The sequence below is a fragment of the Anabrus simplex genome, chromosome 6 (assembly GCF_040414725.1).
Source record: "Anabrus simplex isolate iqAnaSimp1 chromosome 6, ASM4041472v1, whole genome shotgun sequence".
Lineage (NCBI taxonomy): Eukaryota > Metazoa > Arthropoda > Insecta > Orthoptera > Tettigoniidae > Anabrus > Anabrus simplex.
In genome coordinates, this window is record NC_090270.1 from 38,601,492 (window position 1) to 38,625,932 (window position 24,441).

The following is a 24,441-nucleotide window of genomic DNA, read 5'->3' on the forward strand; positions in this document are numbered from 1 at the left end:
GTTTTCCCAGGATGGTAATATAGTAAGTGAGATTGAATCAAGGTGTAGTAAAGCTAATGCAGTGAGCTCGCAGTTGCGATCAGCAGTATTCTGTAAGAAGGAAGTCAGATCCCAGACGAAACTATCTTTACATCGGTCTGTTTTCAGACCAACTTTGCTTTATGGGAGCGAAAGCTGGGTGGACTCAGGATATCATGAATAAGTTAGAAGTAACAGACATGAAAGTAGCAAGAATGATTGCTGGTACAAACAGGTGGGAACAATGGCAGGAGGGAACTCGTAATGAGGAGATAAAGGCTAATTTAGGAATGAACTCGATGGATGAAGCTGTACGCATAAACCGGCTTCGGTGGTGGGGTCATGTGAGGCAAATGGAGGACAGGTTACCTAGGAGAATAATGGACTCTTATGGAGTGTAAGAGAAGTAGAGGGAGACCAAGACGACGATGGTTAGACTCTGTTTCTAACGATTTAAAGATAAGAGGTATAGAACTAAATGAGGCCACAACACTAGTTGCAAATCGAGGATTGTGGCGACGTTTAGTAAATTCTCAGAGGCTTGCAGACTGAACGCTGAAAGGCATAACAGTCTATAATGATAATGTATGTATGTATGTATGTTATTATTATTATTATTATTATTATTGTAGAACCAACAGAGCTCTTGAATCTGTTATCTAAGAAGCCTCTAGAGTTGGATTTTAGATTAATCTGAACACACCATTTGCCGTAAAACTATTTACTTTGATCATACTGTTCTTGTTCTGTATTTTAATGTACTGGTACTACAACCTGAATATCAACATAATTTACTTTTATCAGTGTCCTTATGACTCTTGCGCATGCACAAGCACCACATATATGGATAAGAAATTTCACCTTATCAATACCGTTTATTGTAAATGACTTACATCAGTACCGGTTTCGACCCTATTTGGTCATCAGCTGACATATCATGGTTTTACATCTATTAGACATTGGTTTGTATTACTTGTCTGAAAAGATGGTAATCCATTAGCACATCCAGATGTCTAATGGGGATATGAGTTGTATGTATGTCATTTCATTTGTAAGTTCGTGAAAATAAAATTGTTTTTGAGGTTTAAATATGATTGTAAAAACTCAAGTAACGATACTCAAATAACGATGCACAAGCACCATTAAGTTCTATCATTTTGTAACCATAACCCTCCCATTGGTCGATCCTGGCTACACTACTGCAGGGAGTAGACAGTTGCGATTAACAGTAGGGTATTTTCCCAGATGAAACTATCTTTACACTGGTTTGTTTCCAGACTGACTTTGCTGTACAAGAATGAAAGGCAGGAGACTCCAGATATATCATTCATAAGCTGAAGTTACAGACATGATGAATGAACTCTACAGATAAAACAGTACGCATAACACAGTTTCAGTGGTGGGGTCAAGTGAAGCGAAATGGAGGGCAGATTACCTAGGAGTGGTGGTGATTACTGTTTTAATAGGAAGTACAACCAGGCAACCATTCTCTATGTAACACAAATCAGAGACAAAAAAAGGAAGGGATCCAACAGTTTGAAAAATGAAGGTACTGGCCAAAGGAAGACAAGGGCCATGAAGGGCGTGAAAATGAAAGACTCCCTAGGCCTCCATACATAATACTGTCGAGGTCAGAAAAGAACAAGAGTTGACCAAGGGAGGTCAGATAGGATAGATGAAAGTGAAGAGCCTGGCACAAGTAAGTGGAAGCAATGTCAGGACACAGCTAAGGTCCCCGTGGTCGCCAACCCACGCTCCAAAGTATAGAGCACCTAGGGCCCCTTTTACTCGTCTCTTACGACAGGCAGGGGATGTGGGTGTTATTCTACCGCCCCCACCTACAGGGGGCATTACCTAAGAGAATAATGGACTCTGGCCAGGAGCACAAGAGAAGAACAGGGAGATCAAACGATGGTCAGACTCAGGTGGTGATTATTGTTTTGATGATTGTGTAAAGGGGCCTAACATCGAGGTCATCGGCCCCTAATGGTACGAAATGAGACTAAATGGAATGACAAATTAAAAGTCTAAAATTCTCCACTGACCAGAATTCAAAGCGTTAGAACGAAGAATGAATGGATGGACATGAATTTAAAACAATCAGTGGATGCGACCCGCAATGCTTTACATTCACAGAAACTGACGTAAAATAATAGGATTACTGGCCAAGGGACTGCTGCTATAGCATAACACTGAATCGATGATGCTTGCAGTCTAAAGGGGGTCCAAAATCCAAGTTATCAGCCCCTTATAACGGTACTGATTGCTAGGAGAGTAGAACCATGCTATTTGTCATGTTGCAGTACTAATCAAAAGTAGCAGAGACTCTCGGTATTCCAGACATCATGGTACTACTCGCAGGTAATGAAATTCGACATAATACAGACCTATGTTTTTCTCACTTTGCGGCGCCATTTACAAGCATCGTAAACCTATGGGTTCATCACATAAGAGTACTAACCACAGGGACCTTCCCCTATCCCGTGGTGTTCTTCATATAGTGGGTACTAATCATAGGCAAGGCAGAACCATGGTAGCTATCATCCCATGGTCCTGCTCATATGGTGGTACTAATCACAGGTACTGCAAAAGCAGACCGCACAGTGCTCCTGTGTGCTACCAATCACAAACCTATTTGGTACCTAATATAGTGGTACTACGTACAGGTAAAAGCGACCCATGATGTTCTCCGCATGGTGGTACTAATCACAAGTAGTTTTCTGGTTCCAAGACAATCATCCCATGGTCGCCCCTTTTAGTCGCCTCTTACAACAGGCAGGAGATACCGTGGGTGTATTCTTCATCGGCGCCCCCCACCCACAAGGGAGATGTGTGTTTGGTCCATGAGAGGTATTTTATTTCCCTCAAAACCGCTGGCAAGCCGGTTAGGACCCACCTATCTGCCACCTGGGACGCGCCACGTGGGAGTATCACCTCTTCCCCTGCTATGCTGGCGTGGATTATTGTTTTAAGAGGAAGCACAACTAGGCAACAATCCTCTATATTACACTAATCAGAGAATAAATGGAAGGGATCCGACAATTTGAAAAATGAAGGTATCGGCCAAAAGAAGGCAAGGGCCACGAAAGGCGTGAACATTAAAGACTCCCTAAACCTCGGTACCTAATGCTGTCTGGGTCGGAAAAGAACAAGAGTTGACCAAAGCAGTTTGGATAGGACAGATGAAAGTGAGGAGCCTGGTACAAGTGTTGTTACTTAGTTTGTAATGACTTAAAAGAGGTATGGAACTAAGCAAGGTCACAGAACAAACTAGTTACAAATACAGGATTGTGGAAGCAATTAGTAAATTCACAGAGGCTTGCAGACTGAACTCAGACATAACAGTCTAATGAAGTATAATTTATATCTGTGTGTATGTATGTATGTATGTACATAAGGATACTGTAGGGGCAAGATTGTGGGTCCCTGGCAAGCATAAAGGATCTCTCCTGTACTCTACTTCAGGTATCATACAACAATTTTCTACAGTTCTTTCTGTAAGAAAGAAGTCAACTCCCAGATGAAACTATCTTTAAACCGGTTTGTGTCCAGACCGATCTTTGCTGTACGGGAGTGAAAGCTAGGAGACTCCAGCTTTTGCCGCCCCCTCCCCCCGACACCACTTTTTTTTTTTTTTTTTTTTTGTCCAAGCAACCCCTTCATTACAGATTCTAGAATGAATACATTACTTGTGGATATAAAATACTGTACATGAATGTTACTTTAAATTTTTTCTAGAAGAAAAGTGTGTTCATCACAATGCTACAATCCTACAACTAACACCACCCTGTGCCAAGCTCCATCTAGCTGTGGTGCCCCCATCCTTGACGAGCTGCTTGACTAAGAGGTATGTTACAAGTTATAAATCTCATCGTTAGGTCCGTATTGAACATATACCTTTCTGAAAGAATGTTTCTTGAGTGTCCTTTTTAATAAAAATGTTCATTTCAACAATGTAAGCTAGAAGCATTAAGGCAAGGGGGTGGAATTTTTGGTCATGTTATTAAAATGAAGCAATTCTTTCAGCTTAACCCCTCTATTGTTCCCAGAAACCAAAAATGGAAGGGGGAAGCTCCCATTTTTAGCAGCAATGCTGAACAGATTAGAGTTTGGAAGATTCTAGAATCTGTATGAAAGGGATGCTAAAAATGTAAACACGAGAAAGATAGAGAAGAGTAATACAGCTAAGGTGAGTGCTTGCACTAGGAAGTATTACAACGAAGCTGCAGTTGATATATTGTTTTTTGTGTTGGTTATCAAGAGGATAAACTATAAACTTAATAAGTTAATTAACAAGTCCTCTTCATGAGCAGATCCCATATTTATTTAAAATATTAAAAGTAAAAGAGAACACATTTGAAAATATCAGCAAATCTCCACATATAACAGTTCCACCCACTGACAGATCCCTTCTCCGACAACCGCCAATGCCCCTTCCGCCACCCCTCCCTAACTTACACCCCTCCATGCAACACACACAGATACAAGACAAGCTCACAGCATTAGCCACTGCCAGTCGGGCAGGAAGCATTACAGGAGCAAGCCAGCTGCAAGAAAAGCGAGGGGGTGAGTAAGATTCTGTTTAGTTCCCCCATTTCATGCTTAATTTTCATAAACTTCACAACTAAAGACACCTTTTCTGATTACAGACAATCCACTGTTCTCAACCCTTTCAATGACCAATAAGGTCCAACAACAGAAAGAACAATCTTGAGAAGACCAGTCTTCCAACCTACACAACAGCAAGCAGTCCTATTTTACTTAACTTTAATCACCACAAGGCAATGAAGAAGAAAAATAAACTGACTATATCAATAACATCTCGTGAAACCACAGCTGAATTTTTACCCCAAAAACGAACAATAGAAGAAAATGACAGTGAAGTCAATGAAGTTGTCATAGGTTGCACACACACACACTGGACATTATAGACCGAGCAATTCATGCCAGCCCAACGTCCTTATAAGAAACAATGGGCAGATTGCAGAAACGGTGTTTAGATGATGTCTACGATTAAAGAATGCCTAAGTACGGCTGCCACATTGCAGAGATGTTATTTATCCCTTAGACAATGTCTAAAACCGATGTTCAACCGACCCTGTTTAAACACTGCCGAGAACACTGTTTAACCCCAAATGAGAGGAGTGAATCACAATCAGAGGTTATGTACCATGAAACAATTTTTATTATCATGTTGAGATGATTCTGGGAAGAAAGGTTAGTCCGACGGCCTCTCTGTGGGCCGCCCGCTGCTAAATCACAGCAGTTCATTTGACATGTACGGGGAGATAGAGCTTAAAATAAAGATTTCGCTTTTCATGAGATTTGTTTCTTGAGACTGACAAAGGGACAGTCTGGTAACTCAATTTTAATACAATTCTTGGCAACCAATATATTTCGTTATACGTGGGGTAATTTCCACTGAATTATAGGTCACTTCGACAACATAGGTACATGTTACAAGTGACTATTCTCATTTTGGTTCCGTATTGAAGTTGACGTATGTCTCAAGTGTTATTACAATATTATAAGTCCACCTGTTCAATACAATACAATATGATCCACTATTTCATATGGTCAAATGTTTTTTATACATAATACATAAAAGTCAAAGGTACATGTTTCACCCTCCTTAGGGGCATCATCAGCCTATATCAATCTTAAAAAATAATAATAATACATATACTTATAAATTATAGGTTGAAATGTTGAAAATGGTTTCGTAAAACATTATACAATAACATCTAAAACAACGATAATGCACCAAAGTATGTTAAAAGAGAGTGAAATTAACAGTTTGAAGATTAAAACGTGATTGAACATGAGATTTTGAGAGTCCATTTTAGTTTTAGACTCTCAAAATCTCATGTTCAATCACGTTTTAATCTTCAAACTGTTAATTTCACTCTCTTTTAACATACTTTGGTGCATTATCGTTGTTTTAGATGTTATTGTATAATGTTTTACGAAACCATTTTCAACATTTTAACCTATAATTTATAAGTATATGTATTATTTTTTAAGATTGATATAGGCTGATGATGCCCCTAAGGAGGGTGAAACATGTACCTTTGACTTTTATGTATTATGTATAAAAAACATTTGACCATATGAAATAGTGGATCATATTGTATTGTATTGAACAGGTGGACTTATAATATTGTAATAACACTTGAGACAAACATAGGTACATGCCAGAATTACTTGTCCCAATCGTCAGAGGGCTGTCACATCAACCGGGAGGGATTCACTTATATTTACTGCCAAGTAATCACACACAGTATAAACTAAAAAGTAGGTTGTATATATATATAAAATCGTACAAGTTTTCGGTAACTACCCAGTATTTGGCTGGTGTAAAAATAGGAAAAGTACGAAAAACAATCTTCAGGGCTGCCAATGATGCGTTTCGAACCTACGATTTCCAGAATGCAAGCTACAACTAGCCTATATGGCCCGTGCAAAACATTCGGTTACTATACTCTGCACGGCCTTACTTCTAAATTGAAGTTTCGCAAAACAAATGAGCATCACCTTCCCTCTGTTGCCAGCGTGCTATGCCAGCGAGAACAGCTGATGCAATATGACCGCAGTAAACAGCCCTTTTAAATTGTGATGCAGTACTCACAAAAACGAATGAATATGGACTGAAAACAAATTCACAAGAACTACACTTTCTAACAATATCTGGCACTAAAAGAGAATATTTTATTAACAATAAAAGAGAATGAGCAAATAACACATCACTAACGGCTAATGGCTGGCACAGAAAGGAGGTTATGGCCTACAAAGCGAACACTCTACTTATCTCAGAGTCACAGGAACCCTCCAACAATATGAAAAACACACTAAATATTGAAGGAAAATGCAAAAGATCGCGAACCGTACATAATACTATACACGCTGAGCGAGATAGGTTAACCACGTGGCGAATGTAAATATTAGAGTTGGCAACTAGGTTTCGAGATTGTACTCTGCCGATATAGATATGAATTGCAGCTTGGGATTGGTTGGATGTCTATGTTTCAGTGCATAACCACCAGATAGAGCCAAAATCTGCTAAAACGTCAATTTAGAAGTAGAGCCGTACGGAGTATACATTCCTATTGTTTCATCTTCCCTTTGTCAAAGCTATTGTATTTACAAGTAGATTACACTCACCGTAACAACGCTATAATCAAAACTACACTTCCCTGTACGGTGGCATGTCGCTTTAGTGTCGATGGTACTATGAGATTTAATTTCCACTGAAAGCGATACTCTTATCTGTGGGCAAGTCACGCTCATACTTAGCCTTATTTGAGTAATGTGTAGGAAGACTAACAGCTGACTGACGTTTGGCGCACACACCAACGAATTTCACTGTTTGCGACATGCAAAGAGTTACATGAAAGATACTTCTATCTTCATTTTCAAACCAATATTGAAACTTTGAACGATGGCCAGTTAAACATCAGCCAATCATTCTTTATGCAATGGAAGATCGTGCTCTATTTACACGTCGTTTAGGTAGACGTTGTCTAAGGCTTAAAACTAGTCATAGTTTATGCAATAGGCCCATTGGATTGAACTAGTATATAATTTTTTTTTTTTAAGTGTAACAATCATGTCAAGGATGCTTTTATACGATGTACAATATGAGTAAGCATAAAGTTTTAGACAGAGCAATTCACGTTAGCCTAACTATTTTAAGTATTTCTATTGTAAACAAAGCCTAGGATCCTAAGCAGACAATTTTGATCTTGAATATTAGGAACAGCGGTTGAAGATGCCTAGAATATGGGCGAAACATGTCCCGCTTAAGACATCGTAATGATGCAACATTATTTATGTAAATCAATAAAAAGCATATAATCTACTGAAAAGTTGGACCCCCAAGAAACATTCTTTCAGAAAGATAAGTGGTATGTTTCAAGCTGTCAGTGTAGAGATGGCATGGAATAACAATAGTAAACAAATAAATTTGAGTAGTGTTTTTTAAAAGTAGGAAAGATCACAATATATACATAAAGTTGGAATTCAAGAGGACAAATTGGGACACATTTGTTTAAAAAAAGAATTAGGGATTGGAAAAACTGACCAAGGGAGATTTTTAAAAAAGATATGGGATCTGCCACCTTGGCTACATCCCTAAATGCAAATCAGTGGTGACCGATTGATCGATCCTAGAGTGGTAAGAACTAGAGTGATGGTGGTGATTGTTTTAAGAAATACAACTAGGCAACCATCCTCTTAACACTAATCAGAAGGAAACTTAGTGGTCTGACACCTTAATGAATGAAGGTATGTGCAAAAGATACAAAAGGGCCACGAAGGACGTGAAAATGAAGACTTCCTACCCTTGCAAAACAAATACAGCCAGGGTTGGAAAAGAACACGAGTTGACCAAGAGAAGTCAGACTGCAAAGTTGAAAGTGAGAAGCCTGCCAAGCTGAAACAATGCCAGTCAGGGGAACCATGGTCTTCAACCCATGCTCCAAGTTCAGAGTTCTTTCTCCTCCTTTTATGATAGGCAGGGGATATCATTGGGTCAAAGAACTAGAACCAAAACATGAGGTTTCTACACTGCCTAACCAATGATCAGAGATATTTTAAACTGTTATGAAGCCTACTGTAGCTGAGAAAAAGTCCATCATACACATGATGTAGGCTAGTTGAACATTTTTTTTTTTTTAAGGAAGCAAGATTGTGATGATTAAAATATCAGGAAGACATTAAAAGAAATTCAAAATAAAAACCATTCTGCATCTCTTCTTCACACATTATAGGCCTAGATATATTGCACAGTTCAAAAAATGTCGACCTATTATGACCACATTATTTTGTTCTCCATTAACCCAGATCTAGTTTGCTTGAAAGAAAGTGAATTTAAAGCAAGTCTATACAGAGCACAATTCTCAGTAGCATTCCTTGAACAGTCCCCGTAATATATTACAGAGGTCAGCAGTAATTAATGAAAATATAATCTGGCTTTTAGGTTGCTCCTTTGGCAGGTTATTTAAAACTAGAATATTCTGAAAGTAACTTCTAGATTTTGAGAAATTTAAATCATGCCCCCTCCACATCTGTTTCTTACTTCTTTCCCATTATACATGAAACATGACATCTAAGTCTGTGTTTACTTTTATTAATAGTTACATAACTCTTTGTCGGAAAGGGAAAACGCTGTTCAATGATCTGTCAATCAAGTGAGGTTAAAAGAAAATACTATACATTCAGATACGCATTCTAAAATAAACACTGGAAAAAGGAATCCGGCAAAGTGCAAGACAGCTCCATCTGACAAGATAACTGAAAATAGCACAGAAGGAACTTGGTATAAGTATTATCATTTTTAAGAAATACTTCAAATTAAATAAACCGATGTATAACGCAAGAACGCAGTTCATAGAGCTGTGGATCAACACATTCTAATAATTTGCGTCTACACCTGCACAAGCTATGGTATCTTGTTGTAGCGGAAAATAATTGCTCACCTCGAAAAATGAACTTGCTGCCATTACATTTACTGTTCTTCAATGATCCTGCATTCCTCAATTTGCCCCAATGCTCGAAACTGACGTGAAACTGACTGTAACAACCGTTCTTCGTTTAAATTTAAAAAGCCACAACCACTGTCAAACAAAATATTCATCCGACCAATCACAAAGGAGAGTACTTTCCATTTCAGATGTTACCTTCAAGAGAATAATATAGCACATTGCCAACATCATGGCAGAATAGATAAAGCCCAATGTTGCTATTAAAACAAGGTTTCTTCTTTGTAACAATCTATACATCAAATTGTAAGAAATTCACGATAATTAATTGTAACCTTTTACCGAGATGAATGGAAATGACTAGTATGATGACTCCCTCTGAATCACGTGTGAACAGTTACGGCGTGAATATTCCCCGCCAACTACAGCGCTGCTGTCGATCTGAAACACAGACAGAGTGGGTTTTTTTTTTTCTTTTTGCTAGGGGCTTTACGTCGCACCGACACAGATAGGTCTTACGGCGACGATGGGATAGGAAAGGCCTAGGAGTTGGAAGGAAGCGGCCGTGGCCTTAATTAAGGTACAGCTCCAGCATTTGCCTAGTGTGAGAATCGGAAACCACGGAAAACCATCTTCAAGGCTGCCGATAGTGCAGACAGAGTGTAAATAGACATTCGTTCATTCATTCATTTATTTATATTAATTCCAAAGAACCTGCAGGCTCATACATAGGAATTGTACAGGACATTAGATACTGGCGGGCACTTACAGATCAAAATATAGTTCGTGTATATAAGATTATTAGTAAATGGTTGAGCATATAAACACATACAATATATAAAATATGTACATCATCAATATGAGGATTACAGAGAATTATTTCTGACTGTATTTACATTTACATAACATGAAAGTTGCAAAGGTACAAGAATAGATTACAGAGTAATTTCATTTACATAACATAAGAGTTGCAGAAGTACAAGAATAGATTTCAGATTATTTACAATTACATAACATAAAAGTTGCAGACGCACAAGAATTGGTTACAGAGTATTTACAGTACATATACATAACACAGAGTTGCAGAGGTACAAGAACAGATTACAGAGTATTTACATTTACATAACATAAAAGTTGCCGATGTACAAGTATACAGTTTGCAAGATTGTTTGGGAGAATGACTTAAATGACAACTGATATTTTAATTTAAACAACACTGTACCTTTCCCAAAAATAATGCTTGACTCTTTGTTTGAATTTCGCCAAAGTTGGTGCTGTTTTTACCTCCACAGGGATGTTATTAAATAACTGGATCGCGGAGAACTTCAAGCTGTTTATACCATATTTATAAGAGCGAACATTGTATAAGGCAAAGTCATTTGCGTGCCTAGTACTATATGGATGGTTGTCAGAATTCAGAGTATATGTAGTGTTGTGGTGTATAAATTTATGTTTTATTTTATACATGAATAAAGCTGTATTGAATTCTGTACTCATGCTTAGGGGTGGTATTTTAGCACTTAGGTATAGATATTTTACTGGCGTAGTAGGAAAGATTAAGTATATTTCTAACAGATCTATTTTGTACTACCATTAGCTCATTCAAGTCAGACTTCTTACAGCGCATCCAGATTACATTCAAATATTGAAGGTGACTATGAATTAAAGAGTACTAGATGTTTTTTAGAAGATGTTGTGGGATAAGATAACTAAGTTTCTTTAAAATTCCTGCAACAGGTGTGATCTTTTTAGTAACGTAATCAACATGGTCTGTCCAGTTTAAGTTCCTATCAATCACCAACCCAAGATATTTGACAGAACTAACTACTTTTATTTCAGTATTCTGCATATATATTTTACTGTGTGGGATTTCATTCTGATCTTGTTTTGTCATTATCACATAATTAGTCTTTTGCACATTAATTGTTAATTTATTTGCTTGAAACCAAAAGCATAGAGTATTGAGGTCTTCCTGCATATCTTTAACAATGGAGTCTATATTGCAACAAGTATAGAACAAGTTTGTGTCGTCGGCATATAGTGTGGTACGTCTTTTCAAACGGCAAGTTGCAATGTCGTTGATGTAGACTAGAAAGAGTATCGGCCCTAATACCGACCCCCGTGGAACGCCATGGGTTACCCTAATTGCTGAGCTCCTACAGTTATTCAGCACTACATACTGTTTTATATCATACAGATAATTATCAAACCACTTCAAAGCAACGCCACGAACTCCTGCTTTCTCTAATTTAGCTAAAAGTCCTTTACGGTCCACTGTATCAAAGGCCTTCTTTAGATCTATAAACAACCCACCAGCAAAATTATTAAAATCTATTGACTCTTGCAGCAGATTTATGAGATCTACGTTGCTATTTCAGTGTTAGAGTTCTCACGAAAGCCATATTGTGCATTGTAAAAGAAATTATTTTTGTTTAAAAAAGTGAGCTCTTTTAACAATAGTTTCTAATATTTTGGAGATTGTGGAGAGAATGCAGATAGGCCTATAGCTACTAGGATTCATCCCATTCCCACCCTTGAAGACAGGAACTACTTTAGCTACTTTTATCTCACTAGGTAATGTACCAGATGCCAAGGATTTGTTAATGATCTCTGTTAGCATCCCGCTTAAAAAATCCTGGAATTCTTTTAGAAAGTTGGCAGTTATACCATCCTGCCCACAGCTACCCATGTTTTTTAGATTTGATATTATAGATCTTACTTCTGTTTCATCAGTTGGATATAGGTAAAATGAGTTCAAGTAACTAGGAACCCCACGTGTTTCAGTGCTCTGGGGAGGGATTGCTGAAGCCAGGGTTTTAGCAATATTTGAAAAATATAAATTAAATTATTCACATATTTCCTGACTGTCTGTAGTGATCTTGTTATCTATTTCTAGAGATGTACAATTACCGGTATCGCCTATTTTTTGTTTTTCTGTTATGTATGATTTCACTGATTATTTTCCAGATTTCCTTTGGGTTCTTGTTATGAACTCTAAATTTTTCAGAGTAATATTTGTTTTTTAAGCTCCTTTTCAGATTTGTTACATCGTTTCTACACCTGCGATATTCCTGATTGAGATTGAGGTTATTCTTTAGGGTGGGATTTTTTAGTTTCGCATGTAAAATGTCACGTCGCTTAATAAGGTTGTGAAGTTCAGAAGATATCCATGGCGAGCCACCAGTTCTTTGTGTTCGATGACCTTGTGCTTTCTGTCTTTGTGAACTAAGCGGTAGTTGGTCAATAAAGGAATTATATATTATGTCAATCCCACTAGTAGTGTTGTTTATGACTTTTGTGTTATGTTCAGTGATATAACTACTTTCAGGTCTATCATCTTGTCGGTCTATATTAGTTGCTTTCAGCCTTTTCAGTTCAAGCGATTGTGATAGAGATTTAGAATTTGGCAAAAGAATGTCAAATATTAATATATTATGGTCACTTATATAGCTACCAACATTTGATAAATAATATACTTCAGAATTATTTATTGACACATGATCTATTAAAGTGCTTGTGGTATCACATATTCGTGTAGGATACCGTATATATTATTGCATTGCTTGAAATCATAGCAAGAAAGCCGTTTCATGTATTTTCTTTTTAGTTGGTCACTAGTTAAGATATCAATATTCGTGTCACCCAAAAATTGGCATAAATTGTTTGTTGTTTTAGAAAAATTTCGAGGGATGCTAGAAATGGTGAGGCATTATTCCTATTTGTGTTATATCCTGCAATTAAATAAACACTTTTATATTTACTACTACTAAATTTATCCCTATAAATTTCAACCCATGCTATGATCAAGTTCACAATTCATTTTCTCATTTACTTTCCAACAGTGCGAAATGTAAATAGCTAAGCCACCTCCAGCTCTGCCGTCTCTGTGTGAAAAGATGCTTCTATGATTTGGTACATTATAGTATTTCGCCTCCTCACTTTTTACCCAGGTTTCTGTCACAACCAATATATCTCCCTGACCTATAATGTGCAAAATAATTTCTATTTCCTCAAGTTTGTTTCGGATACTCCTGCTGTTTAGATACAAGCACCTAACAGCACTGTAAGGTTTTAACGGAACAGTAGAGCTGTTTCTGTCCAGGTAAGAAGCAACTGTATATGAACTGATGTTCTGTAAAACAAAATTATTAATGGAATCATATTGAATTTCATAACAGCCTAATGGAAAAATGGAATATTTGTTGTAACACTTAGGTACTGCCATTAACGAGTGTTGGTATGATATCTTGGCTGTGCCATTACACTTGTGTCTTCGCTCTGCAACTTTCTAATATCATCAATGCTTCTAATTCGCACTGATCGATGGTTTTCAGTCCTTCTTACGTAGATTTGCAGTCACTTGTCCAAACATATTTATATCCATATTACCGTAGATCCCTGGCCTTCTTGTGGAGATATTTATTCCCCGATGTCAGATGTTCATTGATATATACAGCTCGGTTAGCTGCTTGGATACCTAAATCTTTAGAGCTTAGTGTTGATTTATTCTTCCTTGCTGCGAGCAGCTGATCCTTTTTTAACCGGCTACAAAATTTTACAAGGAGAGGAGGAGGGAGTTCCTGCTTATTTTGGGGTAGACGATGACACGCATCAATATCACCGTCGGTCACTTCGACACCGAGTGCATTGCCAAGTGCTTTCACAACTGTGAGTGGATTCTCGTCACCAAGCTGAGGCAGTCCATGAATTTCTACGTTGTTCCTCCGGACGTATTGTTGCAGGTCTTGATTTTCCTCTCTAAGCTTAGAGACTTGTTCATCTACTCTTGTCTTTTCCCTTTCGAGGACAACAATCTTAAACTTCAATGCCGCTACTTCTGCCATAACGTTTTAAAAAGTCATAAGTTATTTTGTGCAGCTGACGCTTAATATCGTCGAAACTCAGCACAGAAGGTTACCGACTTTCTAATTTCCGCTTGTTCAGCTTCGATTCTTACTAGTTTACGTAGCATTTTGTGGATGTCCCTAACTATAGATTACATATCCCCAAGCTTATGGTCACTCGGCCGTGTGGCCAGATTGCCATTCACACTATCACACTTGCCGCAGTACCACTTCTTTGATTTGTGCTCAGTTAGTGTCTTGAATTCCCGTTTATTTAATTTAACACACGCTCTGTGATGTTTTCTATGACACCGTCACAGATGATGTAGTCGTCCTCAGCAGTAATTGCATTTATGCACGAACCACACACAGCTAGTTGCTTATTGCCCGCCATCTTCAGTATATATCTCAGACAGGCAGTACCGTATCTCGTAAGGGACGAGCTGACTGTCGTAGCGGAAGGACGTACATGCCTCTCGCTCCGCCTTCTCTCTCCTTGCCAGGCGCTCTTTACTTTTTAAGTATTCGCCAGGCAGTTGTCCTTATTAATACATCTTCGAAAGAGCATTTGTCAGAGCTGAGCACTTTTCAGTGCTCGCTATTCTCTTTCAGGAGCTTTACTTTCAGGAGGACCAGGATGGAGAAGCTAACTGTTCCAACGAGACCAGCCTACTACGACTGCGGGAGAGCCGCAGCGAAACTACAAGCGGCGCTCATAGCTGCGGAAGTCCCCGATCTTCGACGTCCGACGCTGTTGGTGTACAACCGGTGGGGGAAGCACACCTACGAGGAGACGATTTATATAATCGACCTCCTTAAAGCCATCGTGGAGTACATCGGACAGTCACTCTTCGAGAACATCAGCGAGGTGATCCCTGGCTGCGCGGTCATTATCCGCCCTAGGGATGCAACCAGCCTCAGGAGATACGAAGAGCTGGCGTCCCAGCAGCACCAAGTGGTCCGACTACCAGGATTCAGGGAGAACCAGGACATCACAGACTACCAGGAGGCAGCCACCCAGGCGGAGCCAAGGACCGAGGACGACGGTGGCGCTCGTAAGCGCAGCGACGGCGCGCCCTCAGTTGGACCGCTGTGCTTTACGAAGTACACGCATACCAACAAGGCCGCCAACCAGGATCGTTGACCGGCTCCCAAGGCGAAGTGCACGCAGACGCAGGTCTACCAGGAAGGGCCTGTTACCCGGGCGCAATCCAGGGACGGCGGACGGCTGCACAGCAGTGGAGGACGCCCCGTGGCGGATAGAGGCTGCTGTCCAGGCCCAGCCCACCAGTGGACTGTCGAGCTGCAGACATCGACGTGCGCCCCACAGGACTGGGAGCGCAGTCGAGTGTTAGCACCGACCGACGCCACCGCCACCAGCCAGGAGATTGAAGAAGACGGCGACGCAGCAGAACCACCCGCTACCACGGGAACACCAGGCCGGGGGGAGGGTCCCACGAAGAGGCCTCTTCCCCTGCCGAGAAGAGATCCCTGGGAAGAAGACGCCACCCCAGGACCAGGAAGAAGAAGAAGACGCTGGCCCACCAGGAAAGGGCCGACCAGCCGCAACCCAGGACTGCTCCCATGACAGCAGCTGAGCGAGGAGCCAACTAGGAGAGGACCTCAGCGGGTAGCGGCAATCAGGTGAGGTTGAAACGTCCCCCTCAGCAGCTCTTGCTGTGTTTCCGCTGTCTGAGGTGGGGCCACCGGCAGGAGAGGTGTGGGCTCCAGGTGAAGTGCAACCGTTGTAGGGGTGATCACCACTACACGGCCTGCGCAATACTTAAGGAGGCGCCGGTGTGCGCCAACTGCGCGGGGGGCCATCCGGCCTCCCATCGCATTTGCATGTGGTATCACAAGATGTCAGGTTTTACATGTAGGCTAATTCTCTTTCTGCCTATGCGGTTTTTCGCTGACCCTTCAATACCACACATTAACGCTATCCAACCAATAAAAACTTTGCCGTGGTAGCAAGTCTGACTCGTAAACCGGCAGATACTCCTTGTATCACTGCCCACTCTTCCCCTGCTCTCTCTTTCTTCTTAGAAATTGATAGCATGTGTCGATGGTCACGCGGGGGGGGGGGGAGCGGGCTTCGCCTTCCCCCCCCCCCCGAAAAAAGTATCTCGTAGCATTGATGTTTGTGAAGCCGGACAAGGTCTGTCTAGGTTGGTCTGGTCACGCTACCACAATCCTTTGCGGTAGCGGCCATATTGGGTCTTAAATATCGTTGTTATGTGGGCGTGCCCGATGTAATGATTTGAGTTATTACTTGTATTTTGAAGGAAAATGGGATACTGTGCCGCACCAAATTGTCAAAATAAGACAACTGACAGAATTGGAGTGTTTCGCTTCCCAAGAAATAAGCAAAGGAGAGCTCAGTGGGTACAAAACTGTAGGCGTTATAAATGGCAATCTACCGATAATTCCGTCTTGTGCGCGGTTAGTGGAGTTATACATTCGTATTATTCCTGAAAAATAATATATTTATATGAACGATGTTTTATATTTATAGGTCTTATTATGTATTTTCTTCTAGCATCATTTTGAAGAATCGCAATTTGAACTAAAGACGGCAGATGGACGGAAACTACTCAAGCGTTACTCCATCCCAACAATTTTCAATGTCCCTAATCCACCCAAGTCTTTGACATATAATAGGAAACCTCCCAAAGAAAGAGAAATGTCTTTTAAAACAAGCAAGAAAAGTAACAGGAAATGTGTAATAGTAGTATTGATGTTTGTGTCCGGCTCCATGGCTAAATGGTTAGCGTGCTGGTCTTTGGTCACAGGGGGGCCGGGTTTGATTCCCGGCAACGTCAGGAATTTAAACCTAATTCGTTAATTTCGCTGGCACGAGGGCTGGGTATATGTGTCGTGTTCATCTTCATTTCGTCCTCATTAAGACCTGGCGAGCCGAACTTGTCCACGGACGCTTCCGGCACTAAATGCCATACGCCGTTTCATTCCATTCCTTTTCATGTAAACTACAGACAGTATCTTTCTAACCCTACATGCAATGTAGAAACATTTCACAGATATTTCAAATGCTTGTTCCTGTCCATTTACAAATTACAATCACAATAAACAATAGGCCTATCACTTCAAACCAACAATTTATGTCCAGCTTGCCACCATTACAACAACAATTGTCTTATACGGTATTGTAATTATTATTTACAGCTATATTTCGTTCATCTTAAGTGCTCTCTAGAGTACATTATATGGCTGGACAAATACTTAAAGATCGCAACACTCGCTTCACTCGCACTAACCAACTACAGTAATTTAACGTGCCGTAGCCTAACATAATATCCTAATGTAATCCCTAAAATAGCCTAACCTAGGTTAACTCAACTTAATAGTGACTGAATTTCTATTTCTTATGGAATCGTGTCTACCAATGACTTTCATTTTCTTTATTATTATTATTATTATTATTATTATTATTATTATTATTATTATTATTATTATTATTATTGTTACCGAGTTTTTGTGGTAGTTATGCGTGAAAGAAGGTGCGGGGTGGTGAACAGGTCTCAAGCTACTAAAGTAAAATTAATTTAAAATTTAACAAGGTTATATTTTCTTTTTAAAAAACAAAGAAATAACAAGCATGGCAGGTACAAAGTAGTAAGTCCAAAGGGTAGTTACAATATTTACAAGATTTGGGCTTCGCGCCCTAACTCCACAATGCTAGGGCAATCAGCCCAGTTTTACCCCAAACACAAGTTTCAACAGAGGGGCAGAAAACCCCATTCATGCCTAGGAGCCCTTGCTCCAAATTACACAGAAAAGCCTCCACGAGGCGTACAACACTCAATTTTCAAAAGAGCCACTCGCTCTCAAATTTAAGCCTCTCCCAGGCCACACCAAACTCCACCTTCAAGTTGTCCTCAACGGACCTAAACACAGGAGTAAAATACCCAATCTACTGAGGTCTATAAAATGAAAAGAAGGTTAATTAAATGACCTCTAAGGTAACAATTTGAGAGGAGGCGAACTTGCACTCCTAATACACTTTGATTAAGACCTACTTGGCACCAGGCCGTTAATACAAGGGCTAATCCCATACTAAAGAGGTGACTTAAGAAGAGAACAATTTGTTTTACGTTACCGAAGAACAGGTTGAGAAAAATAAGTTCACCTCAAAACAATATGAGTGGGAGCTCGAGAGGGTTAGCACTCTCTATCCCAGTATGTAGCTTTAAAAGAGAATATATGAAAGAGTAGTTACATTTAGGAAAAGGTTACATGGTGGAACGCTTAGAACCCGTCCCGAGAGTTAAACTGCTGAGCTAGCCAAGAAAAAAGGTTATTAATTGGCCATTACCTTGTTGTTGACCGCTGCCGAGGAAAGAGGCGCTTCCCGCCTCCTGCTATGTACTTTATACACTGAAAGATGGAACAGAAGTGGCCCGGAGACCCTAAAATCAGCAGTTTAAATACTCTCGCGGAAGGTTCTAGGCGTTAGGGGAATGAGAACACCCTCCCACGAGGATTTTATTGGTTCATCAATAAACCCTCTACACAATACTAAGAAGAAACACATAATTGGTGGAAATTTAATTTAAGAAATTCGGGATAGGCTAGATTTAAAACAAGGGGAAAGGAGGGGTTAATATTGCCAACTTAACCAATGACTGAAAAAATTTAGCAAACACAAACATTTGAAATAAAAATTTTTCCAACAAAATAGTTCTTTGACTTCGCACTAGGGTGCACTATTGTTGATCTTCAGTAGTGTCCTCTAGAAGAGAAAGTTCATACTTCTTACTTCAAGCGAAACAAAAACACATCAAAAATGACACAGTTCAAAAACTCAAAATTTTCCACGTGGTGACATCTTCTGAGAAAGTAGAGAATTAATAGCGTAGATAAAGTTCAGACTTCCTCCAGCAGAGGAGTTTCAACAGGCGCAAATTTTAAATTAGCGGCGTGGAGGTGTACCGCCCGGTACAGACCTCCCCCCCCCCCCAAAAGTACCTCCAGGGGTGGCACATGAAATCTGTTTGAAACAAGGTCCAAGTTATGCTGTGGATATGAAGATTGATTGCGGAAGCATTTATAAGATTTTCTTAATTTGGTTTGATTCAGTTTCAAAATTTTGTTGTTGCAGGCGAAGTAACGTCTTTATATTTGTAGAAGTTGAATTTCTGAAGATAAACTTTTAATACTTAGAGGTGAAGAAAAATTTTGCGATTGCCACCAAATATTGCTGTTGAATTCCCAAGTGTAGTCATTGCTTATCGTAACTGTCCATGTAGTTGATGTGGATTAAGTTGAATGGCCAGACCAGCCGTTGCAGCTTGCGTCCAAAGGGAGGCCGCTCGGACCCCTCAAGTACCCTGAGATACCGCTCGCCCGCACTATGAGGGGAGCAGAGGTGTTGAAACACGCCGCGCCCGCGGTGAACATATACAGGCTGCGGGCAAGTAGCAGGTCGTGCGCCGCGCATCAGCCTTGGCCGGGAGGAGAGCTCCGGCTCGCCGTGCACCTGACGTCCTCGCTGGAGAAGAGGGGGCCCGTCCTCTGCCCCAGTTGCTGCACGGCGCCGCGCGGCTGCGGGGGCACTGAAACATTAAAGCTAGGCGGCAGAATTGTGTTGGACCATCATCTTTTTGAGGGCACAGGCTTGGTGAAGAGGTTGAGGGGTCAGCGGCGTGCAGGTGTCCATGGCATTTAATGTAATCAAGCCACAGTGTGTATAGCAGGAGACGGGAGCGTGGTAATGGCCATGGTAAGGACAAAATGGCAGTTTAACGGATCGGGGAAGGTTTTACAAAAAGCTTACATATAAGACAAACTATTATAGAAGGGGCAGAAAGCCTTAAAAGTGAAACTCAAAAAAAATATATATATAACCTTCATATTCCTTTCAAAATAATATGAAGCAAGTTAACACAGAAATTACACCGGTTTCACCTGGGACAGGTGAACTCTAAATATCCTCTCGGTGGCTGGATTACTTAACAATAAGGTAACCGGCGTAAGGAAATCCAGAATAATGCATGGCCCATGGAATCTGGGGGCAAGCTTGCCCGCGGGAACAAAGTTCTTGACCATCACCTGGTCACCTACCTTCAAAGTGGTGGGTCTCCGTCCACGATCATACCTTTCCCTAACCTTTTCATGAGATACCTTAAGATTGGCTTTAGCCTTTTTCCAGAGATCTTTAATATTATCCGGATCTATTGTCTCGGGTAGAATGTCACTCAGAGACCAGAGGTTAGAGAGCGGCGTGTTGGGAACAAATTTGAACATCAAAGAAGCTGGAGTAAATTTATGTGATTCATGAACCGCCGGTTTCAAAGCAAAAGCTAACCAATGCAGGGACGTGTCCCACCTGGAATGATCTTCATGATGATAGGCAATAAGTGCGGACCTGAGATTACGATTAACCCGTTCAGCCAGAGATGGTTGAGGGAAATAAGCAGAAGTAGTTACATGAGAGATGGATAAGTCAAAACAGAATTTACGAAATAAATTAGATGTAAAAGCCTTAGCATTATCAGATACAATATATTGGCACGGACCAAAAGAAGCAAAAATAGAATTTAAGCAAGTAATGGTAGACTGAGCGGTAGCCAGCTTAGTCGGAAATAACCAAGAAAATCTGGTAAAACCATCTACGCATACGAAGATGAACTTGTTAGCATTACCCTTTGACTGGGGGAAGGGTTCTACATATTCAATGTACAGGCGTTCCATGGGGCGCGACGCTTGATGGGAAGACAAAAGGCCTATCTTGGTGGACATGGTTGGTTTACTAATCAAACAGGATTTACAAGCCTTTACTAGTTCACGGATTTCACCGTCCATACCTTTCCAGATGAACATTTCACGAATCTTTTCACGGGTTTTAAAGATTCCAAGATGCCCTCCTAATGGGGTCTCATGATAATATTTGACGATCATAGGCACGAGAATAGCTGGAACGACAACCTTCATCATCTTGTCATGCCTCGATGGGCAACATAAAACACCATTCCTCAGAACATAAGGGACAACATGTTCCCCAGAAGAAAGGGTTTCCATTATCGGAGCCAGCGTCGGATCTTCACGTTGGTATTTCTCAATATCCCTAAAAAGCATGGGAGCATCAGTTAAGATGGTATTAACATCAGATAGTGTGGACTCGGAAGGTGATGAACTGTCAACCGGTTCATGGATCACAACGTCGTTTGAAAACATACGGCTGAGTCCATCAGCGACAATATTTTCGGTACCTCTGATATGTCTAACATCAAACTGGAAGGCAGAAATACGAATGGCCCAGCGGGTTATACGACCAGTACGACGCGGCCTACCTAAGACCCAGCTTAAGGCTTGATTATCTGTCTCCAGGTCGAATTTAACATGTTCCAGATAGAGACGGAACTTCTCTAAGGCGAATAAGACTGCCAAACCTTCGAGCTCATAGATGGAATACTTGGCTTCTTGAGCCGACAAAGTCCTAGATGCATAGGCGATGGGTCGCCTCCCTAGTTCAGTCTCTTGAAGAAGGACTGCCGCTACTGCTGACGACGACGCGCCGGTTTGGACGATGAATTTCTTCGAGAAATCAGGCATAGCAAGTACAGGGGCATTACAAAGAGCTAATTTAAGGTCTTCAAAAGCGGCTTGTTGAGAAGGTCCCCACTCGAATTTGATGCCTTTCCTACGAAGAAGATTTAAGGACGCCGCTCTATTAGCGAAGTTAGGAATAAACTTCCTGAAGAAATTCACCATACCAATGAACCTGGCGATACCTTTAATGTCCTTGGGAGGTTTAAAATCACGGATGGCCTGTGTTCTACAATGATCGACGGCTACACCATCAGATGACACAATATGCCCTAGGAAAGACATAGAGGGCTTAGCAAAGGCGACCTTGGACAACTTAACAGTTAACCCAGTCTTACGAAGGCGATCGAGAACTTCTCGCAGATGATCTAGATGCTCTTCAAAAGTCTCTGAAAATACGACGACATCATCCAAGTAGTGATATAAGTACTCAAATTTGATGTCGGAGAAGACCCTATCTAGTAGCCTAGTGAGTACAGCTGCTCCCGTGGGGAGCCCGAAAGGCACGCGGTTGTATTTGTATAAGTTCCAGTCCGTGGCAAACGCTGTAAGATGTTTAGACTCTTCGGCAAGGGGAATTTGATTATAGGCCTGATTCAAGTCCAAGATAGTAAAGAACTTGGCCTTACGAAACCATGAAAAACAAGAATGAAGGTCAGGAAGGGGCACAGATTTCAACACCACCTTCCGATTGAGAGCCCTATAATCAATGACAGGCCTGAAACCTCCTTGGGGTTTCGGAACTAAAAAAATAGGCGAAGAATACGCCGACTTAGAGGGCCTAATAATACCATCCTTCAACATCTGATCGATAATTTCTTTCAGAGCCTTCATTTTAGGTGGAGATAGCCTATACGGTGGAAAACGGACAGGAATCGAATCCGTGACCTCAATTTTGTATTCGATCAGGTCAGTAACACCAAGAGTATCAGAAAACACCTCTGGAAACGACTGACACAGCTTACGAATACTATCAGCCTGCTCCTCAGGTAGATGTCTAAGATCTAACAACATCTCATCCTGGGTAGGCGAAATAGAAGAACATGATGCAGAATTACACTTTAATAAAGGGATGTTACAATTAGAGGCAAATTTGAAAGTGCAAGACCTACTCTGAAGGTCGAGCACAAGACCAGTGTGAAAAATAAAGTCCGCTCCCAATATAATGGGGCAAGACAAGAGCTTGGCCACAAACAATTTAACTTTCCATGTGAATTTAAAAATACGAATTTTGACCAATAAGGAACCTAGAATTTCTAATGGGGATGAATTAGCCGAAACATATTGAACAGGAGATGAGACATAGTCAGGGAGTTTACAAACAGACTTCAATTTAGAATACCATTCAGCCGAAATAATCGAACAAACACTGCCTGAATCTAAGAGAGCTGTTATAGGCTCGTTATTTAACTCAATCTTAAGAAAAGGAACCGGTGCGGGGGAATCCGCCGCAATCCTAAGACACTCTTTGGGACCTTCAAAAGATAAATTTGAAAATTGCTCGTTCCCTGAATTTACAACCTGTTTACTAGGGGCTGAGTCTCGGGAAGATGGATTAGTCGACTCAGCCAAAGCCACTAGTCACTTTTTATTATTGGCATAGGTAGAATTTGCACCAGAAGTTGAGCAGGAGGGGGTGCTAATCAAGTTTGGGCAATTCTTGGCGATATGTGAGAAAGCCCCACATTTAAAACAGCCTTGTGATAAACCAGCCCCATTCCTTGTCCCACTCGACTTGATCAGTGGACACTTATTGCGCAGGTGGTCAGGCGACCCACAAGCATAACATTTACGAGGGGTGACTGATCGGCGAGGTGGAGGCCGAGTATTACTAAAGGAAGGCGGGGGTTCTTTCGCTACACGCAAAGAATCGGCGTATCTAACTCCTTCTGCTGAGACGGCCAATGCTTCAAGTTCAGAGAAAGTTTGCGGGCACGCCGCGAAACACAAATATGACCTATAGGGAGGTGAAATTCCCTCTACAATAGCCTGTACAATCTGATCCTCCGGAAAGTGAAGAGCAAACACCCTAGTATAGAATTTAATATCTTGGATGAAGTCAGCCAAGTTCTCATCCAAGCGCTGTACACGATAATAGTACTTCTGAATCAGAGATGACCTCGCGCGGGCGGGAATAAAATTTGCAAGCAAGTGTGCATGAAAATCTTCAATAGGTGACTGTTCGGCTACGGCTCTTACTATTTTGTCAGAAAGAATACCAATTGCATAAGGATAGATGATTTGCAAAATTTGACATGGAGAAAGGGAAAACACAAGGGCATGATCCTGAAATTCAACCAGAAATCTTAAAAATGAAATTACTTCACTGGTGGTATTAACCGAAAACTTAGAGATACCTCTGAGCAACATTGCCAATGGATGAGGCAAGCTGCTAAACCCGGGTGACATAGTAGGTAAAGATTTCAATGGCAAGGTAGTTAATTCAGAACGGATGTTACTCAACGATGCACGGCGTTCAGACTCGTCCAATGGGGCAGAAGTTGTTTGAGCAGCAACGGTTATCCTATTGACTT

The 24,441-nt window shown here is 40.8% G+C and overlaps 1 protein-coding gene across 1 annotated transcript in view; it reads right to left on the minus strand.

Annotated features, from left to right (window-relative positions):
* LOC136875848 (abnormal spindle-like microcephaly-associated protein homolog) overlaps positions 1-9,531 on the minus strand; it is a 277,845-nt gene extending 268,314 nt beyond the window's left edge. Inside the window, exon 1 of the mRNA XM_068228216.1 lies at positions 9,495-9,531. Within this exon, the coding sequence (XP_068084317.1) occupies positions 9,495-9,518 (24 nt within the window). The 5' untranslated portion in view covers positions 9,519-9,531. The remainder of the gene's footprint in view (positions 1-9,494) is intronic.
* Between the last annotated feature and the right edge of the window lie 14,910 nt (positions 9,532-24,441).